General features: G+C 42.4%; 1 protein-coding gene across 1 annotated transcript; it reads left to right on the top strand.

Moving 5' to 3' along the window:
• Positions 1-974: 974 nt before the first annotated feature.
• FBXO33 (F-box protein 33) lies at positions 975-18346 on the top strand. Its single transcript, XM_032189021.1, has 4 exons — positions 975-1579; positions 6759-6869; positions 11947-12632; positions 16361-18346. Exons 1-4 carry the CDS (start codon positions 975-977, stop codon positions 16630-16632), a joined length of 1674 nt encoding a protein of 557 aa, XP_032044912.1. The 3' UTR covers positions 16633-18346.
• Positions 18347-20083: the final 1737 nt, after the last annotated feature.

Below are 20083 nucleotides of genomic sequence, written 5' to 3'. Positions count from 1 at the left end.
TGTAGGAGCACAGGTTCCTTTCATTTGCATCCTTCCAGGCCAGCTGAGTTCAGCTGCTTCGGAGGTTTCATCTCCAGCATCTTGCCTGCCTGGGGAAACGTGGCCTAATCTGAGCAGGGGATCTGCACGAGGAGCTTGTGCGGGTCCAGATCATGCAGGCAGGTGCGAGGAGCAGCCCTGGCCCCGCTGGGAGTTATCCAGTGGGGAATTTCCTCTGGTTTCAGTCCCACAGTAACAGCTGCCCCGCTGGGATCCCTCCTTCTCGTCAGAGAAACCAGGCTCAGTCACGTTTCCCCGTGATGAGACGTGAGGAAATGGAAACGAAGCTGTTTTTTTTTTTTTTCTTTTTCTTTTTTCTTTTCTCTGTTTCACTTCTGCTGCGAGGCGGGGGAAGCGGCCAGCCCCGGAGGAACGAGCTGGAGCTACTGCAGGGTCGGTTGGGATAAATCTGTCCACAACGGGACCCTGCTGGGGCACAGACGGGAGCCGGGGCTCGGTGCGTGTCGGCGCGCCTTTATTTTCATTTCATTTTCATTTCACGCCTGCGTTTCCCTACAGCGCGCTGCTCTGCCAACCCCCGCGCCTTCCTCCACCCCCCGTGCATCTACTGGGCGATGAAAACCGCACAGTTTATGCGTTATGATCGCAATCAGCTCCCTCCCCCGACCGCTTCCAGCGCCCTGAGGGCAGCACCACGCGCCCCCCGCCCGCTGCCGGCGGGGCTGTGTGGCAGCCGGGCAGCGAGGGGTTAACCCCCCCCCCGCACCGCGCAGGCCGTTGGGCCGGCCCCGCCTGCCATTCGAACGGCGGCGCGTTCCATTCCGCGCCCGCGGGGGCCTCCCCGATCCCTCCCCGCAGCCACAAAGCGCGGCCGGGCCGGGCCCTCCCCCTCTTTCCCCCCTCCCCATCTCGGCGTGGTGCGTGCCGGCAGAGCCGCGTCCCGGCCGGCGCCCGCCCCCTGCGCCTTGTCATTGATGTTGTTGTTTTTGTCGCAGGAGCCCGAGGCCAGGCCGGGGCCGCCGCCGCCACCGCCGCCCGTGGCCGCCGCCGCCGCCGCAGCAGGGCCCGGGCCGGCTGCAGGCATGTCGGTGTGCGGGGAGGCGGTGGGCGCCGGCTCCCTGCCCAGCGAGCTGGTGGTGCACATCTTCTCCTTCCTGGCCGGCCCCGACCGGCTGCGGGCCTCGGCCGCCTGCTCGCACTGGCGGGAGTGCCTCTTCTACCCGGCCCTGTGGCCGCGCCTCCGCCTCAGCCTCCGCGTCTCGCCGGCCGAGCGCCCGCGCCTCGAGTTCCTCATGCGCAAGTGCGGCTGGTTCGTCCGCGAGCTCCGCGTCCAGTTCGCCGCCGACAACTACCCCAGCGCCTCCCCCTCCCCCGGGGCTGCCGTGACGGGGGCGGCGGCGGCGGCGGGGGCTGGGGGGGGTGGAGGCGGCGGTGAGGGCCCGGTGGTGGCGGCGGCCTCGGCGGCGGCGGCGGGGGGAGGCGGTGAGGCGCCGCCGCCGCTGTGCCCCCGCTGGCTGGACCTGCTGCGGACATACCTGGAGCTGGTGCTGTGCGTCCTGAGCAGCGTCCGCAACAACAGGTAGCGCCCAGGGGGGGGTTTCTCACAGAAAAGGGTTTATTTTTATTTTTATTTTTTATCCCCGAACCCCTGCGGCCGTAGGGTGAAGGGGCAGGGTGTGCTGGTACCCGCTGGGAAGCTGGGGGGGTGTGTGGGGGATGCTTGAGGGGCAGCCCCAGCTCCTCCAGGCCTGTGGAGGGGTTGTGGAGCGGGCCGTGGCCTCCCTGCCCTCTCCTCGGGCTTGCAGCGCACCCAGAGGGCTTTAAACGCGGTTCCTCGCCCGTTTGGGCCCGATGCAAACGGGCTGTGTGAGGTCTCGCTTTCAGTTCCTCTCCGGCGCTGTGCCCCGCAGGTACTTCCCCAGGGGCAGCTGCTGGGGCTGGCTTCCGAAAGCTGCTCCTAAGCCACAGCTCGCCTGGAGTCCCTGCCCTGTGAGTCCTCGGGGTGCGGGTCCCACCCGCCTCCGCCAGCCTTCTCCTGCCTTGCAGGGGGAGCTTTTGCCTAACAGTCGTATTTTTGGGAAGTCTGACTGACGTCCTGAATGAAAAAAGTGTTTAAGTGGTGCTGGCGACGATCAGATCATAGGCAAATTCTGCCAAATGGACTTGGAAGGTTGAAATCCCCAGGAGGTGTCCCCTAGGAGTTTCACAGGGGAAAATAATAATAAAAAAAGATTTTTTTTTTCCGCTACCTCACAAAAATGCGAGGCTGTCAAATGTGTTGTGCGAAGGCTCCTGGCATATTTTACTTTCTGCATTCTCTGCGGTCTTATCTGCAGCTTCTGCAAGGACACTGCTTTCTGGAGTTGTTTTTACAGATTTTGTACGTACAGCGTGGCTGAGAGTGCAGCAAAATACTAGCAGTAGTTGTTTCTCCACTACCTGTTCTCTGGAGATGAGTATAATTTCAGCGGTAAGATAGAGGTGGAAAGTCACCAACTTGGATAGGATTTTGCATTACTGTACTTTCCTGATGTCTTCAGATCGCTTGCACGCTGCTCTTTTGTTTTGAAATGAATAAGGTTTGACTGGGGAACACACAGTACCTCGTCATTACAGCGGGGTCTTTTTTTGGTGAGCAACTGAAAAACGCGTGGGGGATTTACATTAAGCACTTAGTCTACTCAGAATTGCATTTTGAATAACACTTTTTTTTTCTCTAAAGGTTTTAAGTTTGATACTTGTTTCCTTGCAAGGCAACTGGTTAGTTTGTGTGTAGAACGTTGTGCTTTAGCTTTTCAGGTAGGGTTTTAAGATTGAAACATGGTGGGAAGGAACGGTAAGGTGCCAAGTTGCTGCTTGGCTCTCACCTCTAAGCCAGAGCCATCGTCACCTGCCTTGATGCTTTTTCATTTTATCTGTGGAGTGACTGCAGGCCGCTCACATCATTTCTCTGCTCTGCATCACAAGGGTAATGATTAATTCCTTCATGTCTTCTCGTACATGGGATAGGGATTGTAATTTCCAAACTAAAGGAAACAGCAGCATTTTAACTTGGCCGGTGGCTGAATCACAGTAAATGCATTCCTTTCGGAATTAAGTTTAAAACAGGATGATTCTTTCATAACTCTTGTCAGCCTCTGTGATAGCTTTTTTTTTTTGGCAGAGAAATTCAAAGAACTTCCATCTTGCACTTCAAACTAGAGAGGAAAAAATCTGCTTTTGTGAAATGGTGTGCCGTTTCTTAACTGTGTAATCTTGTTGTAGGCTTTTAAATCTATTATTAAACAATACAGTAACAACCCCCTCCTTTCAGGAAAAATGTTCTTTAAATGACTGTAGAATTCCTTGAGGATTTGTAATACCACAGGACCTAAGAGAAGACTAAAGTAATGACTAGAAGTAATGCAATTTCTGGATGTCCTCTTGGGTACAGGGGAATGATGATGTGGTGGGTTTTTTTTTGCTAATAAAAGTACTTTCTGTAGAGTACAAAGCTGCTGATTTCTAATCAACTCTGCACATTAAGTCTCTAGAAAAATACTTTGGAGCAGTCTTTACTAATTCTGATGGAATGAAGGAAGTAAACTCAGCTGCAGGCACACAGTTCAAAACACCTGATAATACTATGATAGGTATTTCTGCTGGCACTCAGCATCCACAAAGGTACATTCAAGGTCCCTCATGCATTTGAGGTAGAGCTCAAATCAACACAAACTTTGTTCTGCAAGTGACAGAGTATTACTCCTAAATACTGCTTTAATAGCACTGAAACCAAGATGAGTTCTGTAATTCTGTAATTTCTTTAATTGAAGTGTACTAACGTGATGTTTATAGCCATCTCTAGCTTTTCTGCAAGCAGTTCTGTTGACAGCAAGCGAAGCAAAATAAAAATGTATTATTTAAGCACTTGATATTCTACTTCCTATTACAAAAAAAAAAAAAAAACAAAAACAAAAAAAACGTGGAGGTGCCTCGTTTCTGTAACAATATCAGGAGGGACAAGTTGTTTCTCTCTGGCTCTTAAGGGATCCTAATCATCTGTGCCTTCACAAGCTGGTCTTTCAAAACTAAGTTCAGGAAGGCGGGTGGGAGGGTGACAAACTTTCCGTGAGTCATTTCAGTGTGTACAGTAGCTAATAGGCAGGGACTGATCATCAGCTGTAGACTGCTCTTTTATGTAACTGTGAAGGCCTGAAGTAGAGATTCTCCTCTGGCTGCTTAAAGAGGAGGGCAGGAAGGTATTGATCCTCCCCCCTTTCATCTGCAGCGTGTTCGTTTGTGAGATTTGTTTGATCTGTGCTGTGGAAACAAAAATGCAGATTGTAGTAAACCAGGGAGTTTAAGTGAAGTACGGTATCTACCTTGGAGTTGCCAGAATTGTGTGAATCATTCAGAAGAGGAGACTGCATCTGTGTTTGGGGCTTTCTAATAACTCGCTTCTGTCATCCTAAGCAGGCAGCTGAAATTGGGGTAGGAATCTGATAACGCAATATGTGCCTTAGCACTTTGTTCCTGTTGAATCCAAGCAAGGCCCTTTTTGCTTCCTTTTGCATTGCAAGGTGGAGGATGGATGTTCATAAAGACCCACCAAACCTGAAGAAGGAGCATAGTAAGAGGCTTGGTACCTGTAGTATGCTTTTTGAGCTAGTGCAAAATGAATGGTTAATATTGAATAAAAATACTAAATACAAAAGAGAATGTTTCCCCAGCTGTGGTTATACACAGAATGTAGGATTAAGTTGCCACTATGACTTTCAGCAAAAGATGACAGTTAACGCCTAAATAAATTTGTTTAAGCAGCAATGGACTTCGCTAACCCCATGAAATAAGGATGAGAGGTGAGCCAAAAGCCATGGAGATTATAGGGTACTACAAATATTAACAAAAATCTAATACTGATTTGGACTGTGGTGGTAACAACTGTGCTGTGCATGGAACAATAATTGGATGTTTTAATTGGCCAAGTTTTGAGGTGGAAAACTTTATCTGGGTCTCTGTAGTGCACAAATAGCAGTCAGGTAGATGTAGGAAACCTGGAGGGTGTCAATAAATCGTGTTTTGTCTGTCCTGTAGCTCAGTAGCTCTAAAATTGACACTCATCTGCAGCAACATTCGCTGGGGTCTGGGTGGCACCAAACAAAACGTGTGTGGGATGTGAATATGCAGGTGAATCAGAATTGTTCTGAAGGTTGCATTTTGTCTGAGCTCTCAGATTTAAGTCCCTGAGATCAGAAGATAAAAGCCTAATTATAGTATTGGCTGTGAGCACTGCCTTGCACACCAGGTGGATGCTTCTGCTGCTTTCCCTGCCACACCAGACTTTCCTCAAAAGCTGTAGGCGACAGAAAAGCACAAAATACTCCCGGTGGTGTTGCCAGTGTCTTCAGATTTCCTTGCCAACCTTATTCTTCAGCTAGGATCAGGCATTGGCTGAGTCAGATTTATCAAATATTGTGCGTGTGGTCGGGGCTCAGTTATATTCCAGTATCACTACAGTAGTCCTGTATTTAAAACACTGAAGTGTTAGAGTTTCTGAAATGGCTGTAAATACTGGAGCAACTCCTAGATTTTGTCTGACTTGATAGGAAGCCTGTGGATCTTCATTCATCTGTAGAAGAAAAGTAGCAGGTGGGACAGCAGAGAGATTTCAGGGAACTAGTCTATGGTTATTTAATACTTCAAAACAGGTAAATGGTTATTTATGATTGATACCAATTATAGCCTGCAATTCATACTTAAACTGAAAGCTTGACTACTTGACGGCTTTCTTCTGTTGGTAGAACATCTGCTCGTACTAGGGGGGCAGCGAACTGGCACCAGAGCTTCCCTAGCTTTGAGATTTGTGATTGTTTTGCATCTTCCTAAAAGCCGGTCTGAAGTATTAGCATACAATGTGTAGTCAGTTTAAAAAAAAAAAAAAAAAAAAGCCACAAACAGCTCCTCTAAAACTGCTATCATTTTCATATCTGTTGTTTGATCTTTTTTTAGGGGATAGCAAAGATGCGAATCAGAAGCAAACTGTGCTGGGGAAAGGGAAACTGACTGTCTAGCACGCTGAGACAAGTCCAGGGTAAACTTAGAGGTTCTTCTTTCACTTTTTAGGTATTCCTTCTAGAAATTTAAATTGTCTCATGGTGGACCAGTTGTTCTCTTCTGTTGACTGATGATAGAAGCTGTTCTGATATTTCCTACTTCAGCGTGATAGAAATCAAACACTGTTCGGGGGGCGAGGAGCTTTTGCTCAGCTTCCACATGAAGTTTGTGTTACCTCAGTTGAGGAAGGTTTGGGCCCCCATTTATAACCCAGTTGCCATATATAAGTGCTCAGGCAGGGTTTCTAGCAGTTGAATTCTACTTGGGTGTTAAGCTTGGTGTTAAGTGTTAAAAAGAAGTAGGTATCTGATGTTTCCGTCTGTGAAATGTAACACACATGTTCTAAGAGTATGTGAAAGTGCTGCTAGAAAACTTCTTGATAGTGATGGCTTGCTGAAAATACTCCTCTGTGGTCACTAAAAACTGGCATTTGCTTTACAGCTGGATTCAGCACTTTGTATATCCCTCTTCCCCTTTATGCTTCAGCCTCAATTCCTGTAGTTCCATACGTGCCTGTACTCTAGGGCAGAAGGATGCTTCCCAGAAGACATTACATGTTCCATGCAATAATGTGTTCTTGCTGCCTGTGCTTGTTTTATCCAGAATGATTCCGTACACTGCTTTAACCTTGTATAAAGATTCCTTTTTGTTTCTTTGTTTCATAGGAACCTCCAGAAGTTAAGTCTCTTTGGGGATATAAGCATTTTGCAGCAGCACGGAAGTATATCAAATACATACCTCGGAAAGGTTGACCCTGATGGCAAAAAGATTAAGCAGTAAGTTATATTTATAAATTGTCAAGTATGTTAAAATAATGTTTTTTCCTGTCTGAAACACGTAACTGAGAAAGCTTTTTTAATAGGATTAGAATGTAATTCTTAAATTGAGTTGATTTTTTGTTTCTAGTATTTTCATGAAGTAGTCTGGTTTTGTGGCTTGTTTTTTCCCCTTCTCAGCAGGGTGAGGATCTCTTCTTTCTTCTTTTCATTGTATTCTAGAAACAATATTAACTTAATGAAAACAAAACAGGAGGAGGAACAGGGATTTGTTACCAGCACCTCTAGAATTGTTGTATGTGAAAAAACGAGAAAAGGAAGTAATCCGATGTCCTCAATTTTTGTGAAATATGTGTAGGAAGTAAACTTGAAAGAGGACATAAGCAGTGACAACTTATTTTAAGTTATGTCACAAAACTAGGTTAGGTATTTGTAGAATTCCTGAAAGATCTTAGCTCACGGCATGCTTGTTTAGTCTCAGAGTTGTATTTTAGCTTGCCATAATTACATTACAGTCTTTACTTTGAATAACTAGTTTGTGGTTTTTTTGGAAGTGGTGAAATACAGTTTAAAAAGCTACTGACTTCTGGAATAAGTTGCCCCTGAAGAGTGATGCTAACTAAGCGAACAAGTTTTAGTAATTCCAGAACTTGTCATATAGATCACTTTAATTTGTGCCAGCTTAAACATCTTCTTCCCAGTAGCTGCAGAGAGGCGTAAGTACAGCCACTCTAGACTGTTACTGTTTATTTTTAAGTGGTTTTGAGAACTAGCCTAGATATACTATCAGCTGTATGTACATATGTGAATGCAAATGTCAAACTAAATGTTTGCTCCTGACTTAAACTTGGACATCAATGTGAATGCAGACATGTGTCTTTGTTATCCCATTTTCTTTAAATTACTCTAACTTCTTCATTTTGAAATTAAGATTTGTATTATAGTGCTGCCTGCAGGTAATAGGCCAATTTGGTAAAAGCCCCATTTTCATATCCTTTGTGAAAACATAAATACATAATCAAATCATGGCCAAGGGGCTTAAAGAGAACCGTCTAAGCAGATGTTTACTCAGCTGAGCACACAAATATTTCTTCAAACAAATAACAAAAATTACTATGCATACTTCATAGCCATAAACTGTAAAAAAAAAATAACTATCTATCTAATGCAAGGTTAGTTTTTTACATGAATATTGACCTTTGCACATTCTGGAATGAGCAAATAAATGCTACCTTGCTTATGTTTGTTTTGCTAGAATAAAGCAGTGTCTTTTGGGACCCACTAGCTCTTTTCTAAATTAAAAGAAAATTGGCAGTGTTTTATTCAGCATTCTCAAGTTCGTCAGCATTAGCAGCATATACTTCAGGAAGTAAATCCCAAGTGCAGAAGGCAAGACTAAGAAGATGTAAGGTGTTTGCATCTCTGAAGTTGAAAAACGTGGGTGCTGACAGCTAACACTGCAAAATACTGGGCAACCTATGGAGGCAATGTTATTGGTGGTTGAAGATTTAGGAACCCAAATGATGGTAAACCTTAGTAGCTGTTTCAGGAACTTCCTACAGTCCAAACAGGGAAGAAAACACAGCACTTCCTCAAGTCCGAAGCATTGAGATGAGTGTCACAGGCCATGGGTGAAATCTTAGCCAGCACAGAGCCATTGGTCTTTGCCAGGGGGAACGTCCTAAGGGCTGTTCTCGGGGAGAGGAGGCCTTGGATTATGTTTCCAAAATCACCCTTTTGTAGTGATCAGCATGTACAATATATGGCTTTGTAATGCTTTTTCTCTTTCTGTATTGTGTATGTGTCCCTGGATGCTTCCTAAAATTCTCTTTAGACCTCAGTTCATTACTGTGTGGAAGTTCATCAGAAACAATGCATTTGTCTTGAGCTGAGCAAGGGGTATATGTGTAAAAGTTTTGTTTTCTGAAATGTTTCCATGATTGATCCACGTGGCTTAGATAGTTTGGTTTCCAAAAGAAGCAGGTTAGCTCCTCATATTAAACTAAACTTATTGATTGGTGGTCTTTAATTAAACAAATGGGCCTTACTAATAGGTTTGCTTCCTGTCTGGGGCCATCAAGGTACTTCAGTACCTGTCAGGACTTCTGGGGCTTAAACAGTTAGTCAGCCTTTGGTCTGTCCTCTGCCTGAAAGTGCCACCTCTGGCATTAATTGTAACAGTAATTTATTTTGAGGTTTTTATTGCTGAGGTAGTTTTCCCCAGTGTGGTAGGTTTCAGGCTGATGGGGAACATCCCATTAACTGTTCTTTACAAGGAGCAAAGGGGACTGATTAAGTACACTTTTGAGGTATCACTACACTAACTTGCTGTCTTGCACGTGCTGAGCTTTGCTCATATTTTGTGTTCTATGTACTAAACCCTGCTAAAATGTCAATTTTGTAAATGAGCTTTAAGGTAGTCCTGTGTGTGTTACAGTGAATATTGTACTATGAGCTAGGTAGTTCAAGTGAAAGTTAGAAGTTAACACCTATTTTATGATCATAGTAAGAATTCACTTAATGTGTTTTAGAAACTGACACAATTCAAGCTGTTCTTGCAGACTCCTGTTAGATGCAGTCTGCTTATGAAAAATAGGATTCGCATAAGAATTTGCAGGGGAGGGAAAACCCGTATTAGGTGCTTGAAAAATGTATTCAAAACTTGTTGAAATGAATAAATAGCTGGTGGGTTTTATCGTTCTTCCTGTCCAGCCTCACATAAAGCAGATATTTAAAGCAAACCAAAAACCAGTCATTGTTAAATATTCTACACAGACGTGTTGAGTCTCTTATCTATTTTTATTAAATTGGTAACGAGGTGGGGAAAGGAGTCTTAAAAATTTTCCTAGGATATATGGACAGGTAACCTACCAGCATAAGTCTAAATATGAGCATAAATACGTCAGTGCGAACTTAGCATTAAATTGGTATTATTTCTCATAGTTTAAGTTGTATTGAAAGAAGAGTGCTCAAACAGTACTTTTCTGAGCCTAATTATTTAAATCATAACAGAAGCACAATTAAAACAAAATTTTAGTGCAGTAAGGCATAGATGATAGATGTTCTACTGAGCATGTCAAAATTGAGTTGTCATCTATTAAAAAATTCCTATTATGATTGATTACTTGGGCTATTACAAAATAAAGGATTCCATTGCTGTAAATGTTACATCACCTTTCCAAGCTGCTGCAATGAGAGCAGGGAGAGAAGAGACTCTGTTTGTTGTGGGAGAAATTAGGGAGGTTCCTGTGGCAGAACCTTTTCCTTTGAGTGATCATCAGAGGATCTGTCTTAAATTTAAGCTTTGCCAGAAACAGACCCCAAACAAACATTGCCAGGATCAAATAGCTCTCATCTGAACTCCAAAAAAATTTAGGAGTAAAATAGCAAAAATGCGTTATTTGTAATTCTTGACCTGTTGTTTAAAACTGTTTAATTTTTGTTGCCAGTCCTCAATTAAAAACAAAAAATAAAAAAAAAAATAAAAAATACTTGGAGACAATCTAGAAGATCTGCAGTGTATATAAACCTGATGACTGTACTAGGCAAAATGTTGGAAACTTGAGATATATAACTGATAAATGACAATCACGCCAACTGTTCTGCGTACAAAGAAAAGGCAGGCCTTTTACAGTTGCAAAAGCTCCTCTTAAAGAGGTGACTAGGTAAATTCATGGAAGTGAGGTCCCTGAGGGTTACTAAAGACAGAAAGCCACCTCTGGCTTAGGAGCTCAAAGTTACAAGTGTTTGGAAATGTGAGGAAATCTCTGAGAATTACAACTCTCTTTCTATCCCTCTTAAGGTATTAGTTTCTCTGCTGTCAGTCAGGATACAGAGCCTTTAATTTTGTCTGGATGGTATCTTGATTAAAGATAGGTGGATAAGAATAACAATTTTGTAAAAATTTGAAGCACAAAGATTTCTGCTAGTTTTGTACTAGATTTTTTTTATTTTTTACCGTATTCCTTGAAGTTTTGTGAACCTGTTGTAGCCTGGCTCAATTGCCTCCTTTAAATGCTGGGTGTTCCTTCTGGCTGGCTGGGGTTTGAGATCAAATATGTCTGTATATGCATCCTAAAATGTACGTGCTCAAAGATTACTTGTCATTGGGGCAAGAGGATTCTTTGGAGCCTCAGTAGGTGAGGGATGAAGATTGAAAAAATACTGCTTTCCAGGAAGTAGGTAGGGTTTGGCCATGCTATTGTTGTTTATTCAAATTCTTACTTTAAAATACTTTTCATGCATTCTTGAATTAAATAGCTAAATTTAAGAACATTTGTGCATTAAAACAATAATTGGGCAGGAGAGGTGGGACGCATCACAGTGAGCATGGTATAATCATACAGTGCGATAAATCACATGAGGACTCCAACAGTCCCAAGTGATTCTGGCACTGGTAATCTGGGTTTGTTGTGTTCCCATGTCCAAGCTGTGTCGGTAAAACTTGAAGCTGTTGACAATGAGAATCCAGTCAGCTGTACATTCAGAGTTACTTCAAGAATCTTCTTAGGTGTTTGTTCCTTACCCTGTGAGGAAAATAAAGCAATTGGTTTCTATCATTCTAACATATGTTCAAAGGCAATCTTCTCCAACTTTTCAATGAAAATTATTTTTTCCATATTGAACTTGCCATACTAGGGAGGTCAGCAACTACGAAGAGCTGTTTTAAAAAAATTAAGAACTGTTTTTAATGCATTACAGGTCTTCTTACTTGCATGACCTTAACGTGTATGTGGGAGGGTGTTAGTGCGTGCTGGGATCTGTGCTGAGAAGTATGAAATGAAGGGTCGTAGTGCACCACTGTTTTGGAAAAAGCAAAGTACTTATTTTTTTTCAAGACGGTTTTCAGTTTTTAACCTTTTAAGTGCAGTGGTGATTAAAGCACAGTGGGAAGTTCGCAGTGTGTTGGGTTCTAACTGTGGTAGTTCACAAGAACTCCAACAGTAGCAGCTTCTGCAGAATAAGGCCATAAATGAAAGAAGACTAATTCTTGAACAAAAAAATAAAAAGAGTGGTAAGCAATTGGTAAGACTAAACCATGTCTAACAGCATCATTGTCTGTTTTGTTTCCTTGCAGAATACAACAGCTGTTTGAAGAGATATTAGGCAACAGCAGGCAATTGAAATGGCTGTCTTGTGGGTTCATGCTGCAAATAGTAACTCCCACATCACTGGCCTCCTTGTCAAACCCCATAGCCAACACCATGGAACACCTGAGCTTATTGGACAACCACATCCCTGGTAACACCACTCTTATCACTGCAGTCGAATTGGAGCGTTTTGTGAATCTGCGTTCACTCGCTTTGGATTTCTGTGATTTTACAGCTGAAATGGCAAGAGTCCTGGCTGATAGCAACCATGTGCCTTTGCATCGACTGTCTCTCCTGGTCCACAGTGTTTCCATAATGCACAAGTCATTGGACAGTATGCCAGAAGATGAGAATTGGAAGGCGCTGACGCGCAACAGCACCAATCTTCGGGTCTACATAATGGCTTTTGATGTCAAGAGTGATGATATGCTAAGGATTCTTAAGCCCAGTATCCCCCTAGAGAGGATTCACTTTGACAGCTACATCACTTGTGTTTCAGGAGCTGTTGTTGACCTCATATCCAGGCAGTATGACAAGTTCCTCACTCACTTTATACTAATGAATGATGTGATAGATATGTCTGGCTTCCCAGATCTTAGCGACAACCGGAATGAAGATCCACTTGTCTTACTAGCCTGGAGGTGCACAAGACTGTCTCTCCTAGCTGTTCATGGTAGGTAATACATTGCACAAGCTTAGTATGTGACTGATATCCTTAGAATGCTTCATCCTTTCTCGTGATGTGTTTTAGTAAGAATGCTGTTCAGAAGCCTGCTATGCAGTTCCTGTACAAGCTGTTGTACCTTCTACTGGTATTTTTGTTTGAAAATAGGAAGTTTTTTTTTCCTGTGTATGTGTTCTAAACATTCTTGTAGCTTGCTAACCTTTCATGAGAGGTCACTCAGGATTTTGTTAGGCTGCTCACAGAACAGGGGATAATGAAGAACTGGGCGTTCAAGGAGGCTTGTCCTGGAAGTGGCCTGCACTGTGCCGTTCCACCAGGTGGCCAAGCATGTGAACGTGAGCACTGTAGGTGCCTGCTGTGGGTACTGAGCTCATGGGCTGTTAAGATTAGATAATTGTGCTTCCTGTTTGTGTAAATAACGCCGGTTAAGTGCCCCAGGGCTGAAGGGAGGAAGTCTCTTACCAGTTTGGTAAGGCCTTGGCAGCAGATGAAGGTGGTGAACAAAATTTGAGACTTCTCTACTTGAAGAGTGGGGAAATAAAATAATGCAGAGGAGGTTGCCTTGCTGAGTGCATTGGTTTCACTAGTATACAGAGCTAGGATTATCCCACCTATTTGCTGTATAATTGCAAATCAAATAATGGCACATTTATATTCAGCTCTGTGAACTCTACAGTACTTGTTAGAAGATAGAATCATTTGGCACATGTGAGGCACCTGAAACTGAAATAATGCAGAGTAGTTATTTTTGTGCTGGAATTGGCTTACCGAGACCAAACTTGTTGCTACATGAAGGAGTTAAGTGATGACTCCGTGCTCTGCTGTGTGAGAGTGAGTGCCCATTTCCTCAGGCAGCTTGCAGGAGTGAATTCCCAGTTACTCAGCACAAACAGGAGAGATCAGCAGCAGCAGCAGAGATAGTACATTTGGATCTCGGTTGAAGGCAGAAGGTTCTGTTGTATCTGCTAGGAAAAGGTTTTTGCCGTCTTCTACTGAAAATCAGTGGAGAAAAAGAATCAATCCAGTGGTCTCCCCTTTATAGTTTCACTGACAGACTTTGCAGATTGACATATGACTGTGCCACTTTGTAAAGAGTAGATTTTAACAGTTTCTTTAACATTTGGATAAAAGTTTTAGGACCTTTTTAAAAGGAAAGAAAATAATCAAACACAACAAACACCCTAAAACTTAAGTTATCCTTCTACTATAGGAAGTTCTTCTAATCTGATCCAAATTTTAAAAGATGATAAAATACCTGATCATAAAGTGTAAGTATCTTCTAATATCAAAACACGTCTATTCAGTAGGATATATTACTCTGTGCAGAGCATTGGGAAAGCAAACATCTTCTGCAGTTCTATGTAATCAAATAATTCTTACTGCATCTTCCTTCTTTGGAGAGCTTCTTTGTATACCTGGAGGAGAGAACAGCCAGACATCACCCTTGCTCTGATTTTGAAATCCAGGTTCTTCCCATTTCCTTGTAGAAGGTAGCAAAGCTCCTTATAAACACCTCATCTTTAATTTGTGAATGTGACTTCTCAGGTGGTGTAGCACAAGCACCTTTCTTCTTGAGTAGTTATGGTGAGAAAAATGTGGCTAGGAGGAAAGATCTAGAATGCTGTGACTCTTCAGTACAGCATCTTATCCTCACGTCTGTATTTTCTGTGACTTACCAAGCAGTGGTCTCTGGTGCTACTTGTATTTTTGTGATACCATCAAGTGTTCTTCAGGAAAGCAAAACCAAATAGGTGTATTTGTTTGAGGAGCCATAACTTGCTCTATTTGTAAGGGCACAGGTTTCATCTATATTTAGACAAGAAATGGTTGTTCTTCAGTTTCCAATATTTTCCACAGGTTTTTGGTTTTCCCTCTTATGCTTTTAGTTTGCTCTGTAGAAGTCTTTAATTTGCAGATAGCTTTGGCTGCCACTTGGCAGTGACCAAAGAAGGAAGGAAGAAAATGTTCTAAGGATGCTCTCCTTGGATAGCTCACGATTCTTTCCTGTCTCCTGTGGGAAGTCGTATCATCGTTCCACCAAGGAACCCATCTTCAGGGGCAGAGTCAAGGGTATTCAATACTTGTTGCAGCATGAAGGAGCAGTGTGAGGAGTGTGTGGTCTTTTGGGATGAGAAGGGGACAATAGGATAGCCAGAGGCATCAGGAGTTATAAATCAGGAGCCACCCCATCCAGACATGCTGGAGCCCTTTTTCCTTTTTTCTTAAGAGAAGGACACTTTGTGTGGGGTTCCAAGATTGTTTGTATTGTAAACATGTTGTATTACCTATCCTCTGTTGTATTCTGTCCCTGAGCAAAACTAAAGCTGACATTTTTACCAGCAAGGAAAAAGTCAAGACAACTGTAAGGTGTTGTGAGCTCCTTCCAAGTCTGCTAGGAATGTAATTCATAGAGGTGCAGTTTTCCATTGCGTTTAATATCCTGCAACCTTGCAGGTTCATCTTCCGTGACTGTTGTGCTAGAGGTAAAGTATCAGCCAGTGAAAATCACAGGAGTTCATACCTTTTTAGTGGTTAATATCCTAGAAATGAGCCATTTAGGTGTTGCAGGGTTTCTTGTTTAAAAAAAAAAAAAAAAGTACCTTGAGCAGCATATTTACAGGAGACCTTAGCGACAAAAAAAAAAGTAGGAAAAAGTAGAATGAAAAATTCATTAATCTATTCCTTTAACTTCAGTTTTTCTCATTCTTTAATTAGCTGTCTTATTTTGATTCAGTAGCATGTAGAGCGTGGTACTTGCCTTGTTGATTCCTTCAGCAGTGAACTTTCCCAGTTCAGATTCTGTGCAGACTGCAGCTTGCCTTAGCCTCCGAGTGGGCACTCCACCAGGAGGCATGGTGCCTGTGACAATGACGACGAAGGCAGAAATGAGCCTTTTCTTTTTTTTTTCTTTTGCAAGGGAAGGGTTGGCTTGCAGAGCTCCCAAAATAGGGGAAATTCCCAAATAGTTTACGTTGTGCCTGGACAGGGAGGAGCTCAACATTTGCCTTAGCGAGGATACAGCAAACTGTTGGAAAAGAGCAGGTAGCTGCGAGTGTTTTGAAAAAGGGGTGCTAATATGCTAATGGGAAGAGAGGGAAGCCTTATAATTATGTTTAATTCCAGCTAGAATAACAAGATATATGTAGATTATTTTTTTTGGTGCTGGTATGACCTATTTCCTGGAGAGGCTTCTGTTTGTTTTTTCCTCTATTAAGTCCACCTCTAATGCAACAAAAGCTAACTTTTTATAGCTGAAACACAGTTTTAAAGTGGTTCTTTTATATATTAACTTGAGTAGTTGATACAACTTGATTATATAGTTGTATAATAACTAATAGTTGATTAGTCCCTTCTTTGACTTATAAATAAGTAGATCACAGAAGGCTTGAAGTTGTTTTTACAACTTACTTTGTAGCAAAGAAGTTGGTACAAATGGTGGAAAAAAATAGATGTGGAAAAGCTTTGTTAAAAAAAACTTTTTGATACTTCCTTATTTAAGATCTAAATGGAGGGTTTTTTTTTTTTTTTTTTTTTTTTTAATGCATCAACAACAAAAAAAATCATGAGGAGGATTCTGCCAGACAGAAGATGATTCTGCCAGACAGAAGATGCCGAAAGAAGTTGGGAAGGATGCTTTGATGTTCTGGCATTAAATACTTGTGTAAAAAATGCCTTGAGTGAAGTTACAGAGCAACTTTTTTTTTATTTCCCCATAGGTTACACAGTTTGGGCTCATAATCTTATTGCAATTGCTCGTCTTCGTGGCTCTGATCTGAAAGTTCTTGAAGTCACAGAAGAAAGCATTGATTTCGACCAAGGAGAACTGGCTGATCAGGACGTGGATCCGGTGCATAATCTCATTGAGCAAGTATCTCTCGGATTGGGTCGGCCTTGGCACGCAGTGATGGACATAGAACTGCTCAGTGTCTTCACTGAGCCAACTCGTCATTTTTACAGAGAGATGCAAAGCTTCAGTGAAGGCATTTAGCTCCTTATTTACAATTCCTGTGGTTACATATGCAAGTAGGGTCCTATTATGTTTTTTCAGTAGCGTGAATTAACCCCTTTTGTGCTGTGTTTAATCAGTATTAGCTATATAGAATTACATATGTGTATTCTACTTCTTGATCAAAGAACGTAGTCGGGTATTGGTTTAGAAGCTGAAAGTGGCAGTGTTTAGGGTTTTCACGGTTAATGGACTTGTCTACCAAACCTTACCGGGATACAGCCAAAGGCTGTCTGAGGTTGCCGGCTAACTTTACTTTTATCGAGTAACTGTGTTTTGAATGATTTTACTATTATATCGGAGTTCTGCGCTCAGGAGCCAACTGTTTTTAATATCCATATCCATAGCCCAGCAGATTTCTCTGCTGTCATTGCTTAATCTGGTAGTGTGCAACTTAATAGGCTTAAAAGGAAGAGAAGTCTATCCAGGGCTGTTCATTCTTAGACTCTCACCTTGCTTCATTTCCCATGCAGCTTACGAAGCATGACTTGCTGCCGATGTCCGTTTTTCTTAGCTCTGTTAAGCAGTGGTGCAAAACACTAGCTTTTTGGATACCTGCACTTCCAGATGCACTCCATAAGCTGTAGTATTTCAGATTCGTTGTAAACTCGTCCTAGTTTATTCTCATTTTCTGTTATCTTCCTTAAAAGTTAGCTTTGGGCCAAAGTGTAAGAGAAAAAAACCAAGAATGTGCGCTCCGATGAGGTAAAAGCGTAACAGTGAAGACTTCAATACAAAGGTATACACCTGCAAACAAACGTTAGTCGTGAAATCCCTAGCAACCAAGTCACTGGATTTTCTCTGTCAGCGCCTGTGTCAGCTGCCAAAGAATAGATTAAAAACGAAGAAGTGCCCACATGCTGGCAGGGGCAGGCCAACTTCTGGCCAGCCAGATACTGCTAGATTGTAATATATAAGGTCGAATTTCGACCTGTGGTACACAGCTGTGCTGTGGCTCAGTCAGCAACCTCAGAACTCTTAACAAACATGCACCTGTTTCACTGTGAATAGTGAATGTAAAGGAAGGAAAGGAAACAAATACAAAGCTTGTTCTATCACAGGTATGAGCTGCTATGATGCATGAAGAACATTCCATGAAGTATGTTTTAAAATCTTGTTATATCTGAGAGGCTTTAAAAGCCGATTTAACTGTTTCAGGGCAACCGCGGTACAGACGTGGTCTCTGTGAGACTTCCACCTGACCCCAGTCTTAAGTGGTACGAATGTTGTGCATTTAATGTTTAAAGGACAGTCTGCAATAATAAAGTAAGTGGCCAACGTGGGTGCCCAGCAGTGCTGAGACCTGGCTGCTATATTGTAAGCTTTGGAAAACACAATTTATGCAACAGATGTCCAGATATGATTCTATTTATGGAAAAAGTTTATATGTGTTTTACAAATGGTTTTACCATCTTATATTAAAATGACCTTTTGACAGGTGTGCGCTGTTTTGTCTCCAGTGAGCACATACCATGCGGATTTTATATGTACATCAGTAGAGTGAATCCACTGGCACAGTGTGTGTATATGCCAGATGTGGTGAGATTTTATCTTATAAATGTGATCAGATTAAAAAAATAAACTCCTGACAGAAAATGTAAGGAAACCAGCTGAATGTTTGAATTGATGACTGATGTTGTATGGTTTATGTTAAATGTATATTCTTTTAATCAATGAATAAAGCATTAAAAATTGATCACTGTATAAAATATTTTTGTTGTATCAGCATGAGAATTTCTAGACTTAAAATGCAGCAATCGTTCATAAGTTGTGTATAACTGGTAGCTCCCATTGTGTTTAGGTCAACGGAAGAGTCTAAAATGTCATACAGTAATTTCTTGGCTGAATTTTGTCAATTTATTTTTGGGTGGGGAGGGGTGGGGGGCGGAAGGATGCTTTGGTAATGATCAGACCACCAGACCCGATAGCACAAAGAGTATATCACGGTATGACTTACTAGACTGATACGGTAAAATGTGGATTGTAGAAGACTATTTTGAGAAATTCTTGCATCCGTTGCAATTGCTTAAATCAAAACCTAATGTGCGCTAGAAAAATGTGTAGTACTTCTTTTGGTGTCCCACTATTAAATAGATTATGAATACCCGCAACGCTTCAGTTTGACCTTTTCTCTGTACTCAGAGTACGTAGCTGTGTATTCTGAATGAAAACTGCAGATGGCTGATAAGCTGCCCAAGAGCTGCTGTGCCCTGCAGTGGCTGATTGTGCTGTGAGACTTGTCGGAGTGGCTGTTCGGTGTGCGCGTGCCAAGCACAGGTTTAACTCGAGCTTCTGAACTTCATTTTATGACAGCTCAAACCACCACCGAGCATGAGGATTGCGCTCCTTGTTGTTTAAGGAGTCTCCTAGAGCTTGTAGATCTGGCAAGCAACAACGCTTAATGACTTATTGAAGAGAGGACGAGTAGATTTTGCGGTGGGTAATAAAGATAAGGTATGTATGATTATAGCTCTTTATATTCCAGTAAAGTGAAATAACAGGACTGGATCATGGTGCCTTTTGGGGCTGGCTCAGCCTCCTGAGGGAGGTTTATGTAGCAGTTATATCTGACAGGGATTGTTCAGCATCATCTGGACCTTAAATGGGGTTGTAAAGTGACCACATCTCTGGCCATTTCCGTGCAACTTCCTAAAAATGTTGCATCCTCTGGTTTAAACAGTTGCAGGATGTTAATTCTACCTCTGCAGACTACGGTGTTTCTATGGATAGCTGCAGGATTTACCTCAGTTGGGAAGTACCTTGTTTACTTTTGTTACCTAAATGCATTTTTCTTTTTCATATAGCCTATTTTCTGCTGCGTTTTTAATTAACTTAATATTGAAAGGTAGGGTGGGGGCAGGAAAAACACCCCTCCTGGCTATGGTACGGGGTGTTCAGGCCTCTCACTCCGTTTAAAATAGGCCATCTCTGTGGGTGCCCAGGGTGAGTACTGGATGTCAGTACATTCACTTTGAAGCAAGTCTAAAGAATGGATAAGGTTTGTGTTCTAGGTACAGAGTCTTTATACTTAAAACATACAGATTACTGTAATAAACACTTGCTTCCCAAGTATGGGGAGTCCAGTAAGGTGTGAGTGAGTGAAACATATCTCGAGCAGGGTTAAATACCCGTCTAACTGTTCTGTTTCTTAGCAATAAGTAAAAGCTGTTGATGGTTGCATTTTTAACAGTAATTTGGATTAGTGATGTTGGGATGAAGGGATTTGAACTGAAGCAATTTGCAATCAAGTGTTAGGGAACTTAGGCAGTCCTAATGTGGAAAACACAATCGTATTTGGAGTGGGGTCTTACAAGCTGTGTGGAATTGCTTTGAGTTTGCATAATCCCAAATGGAACTTGTTTGTTTCCCTTTGTTGTTCCTGAGCAGACAGCAATGTCAAGTTAGTCTTGCTTCATTCTAGATTTAGCAGCAA

The sequence above is a fragment of the Aythya fuligula genome, chromosome 5 (assembly GCF_009819795.1).
Source record: "Aythya fuligula isolate bAytFul2 chromosome 5, bAytFul2.pri, whole genome shotgun sequence".
NCBI classification, from domain to species: Eukaryota; Metazoa; Chordata; class Aves; order Anseriformes; family Anatidae; genus Aythya; species Aythya fuligula.
Note: the sequence above shows the minus strand (reverse complement) of the source record. Positions and strands in the feature narration are given on the sequence as shown.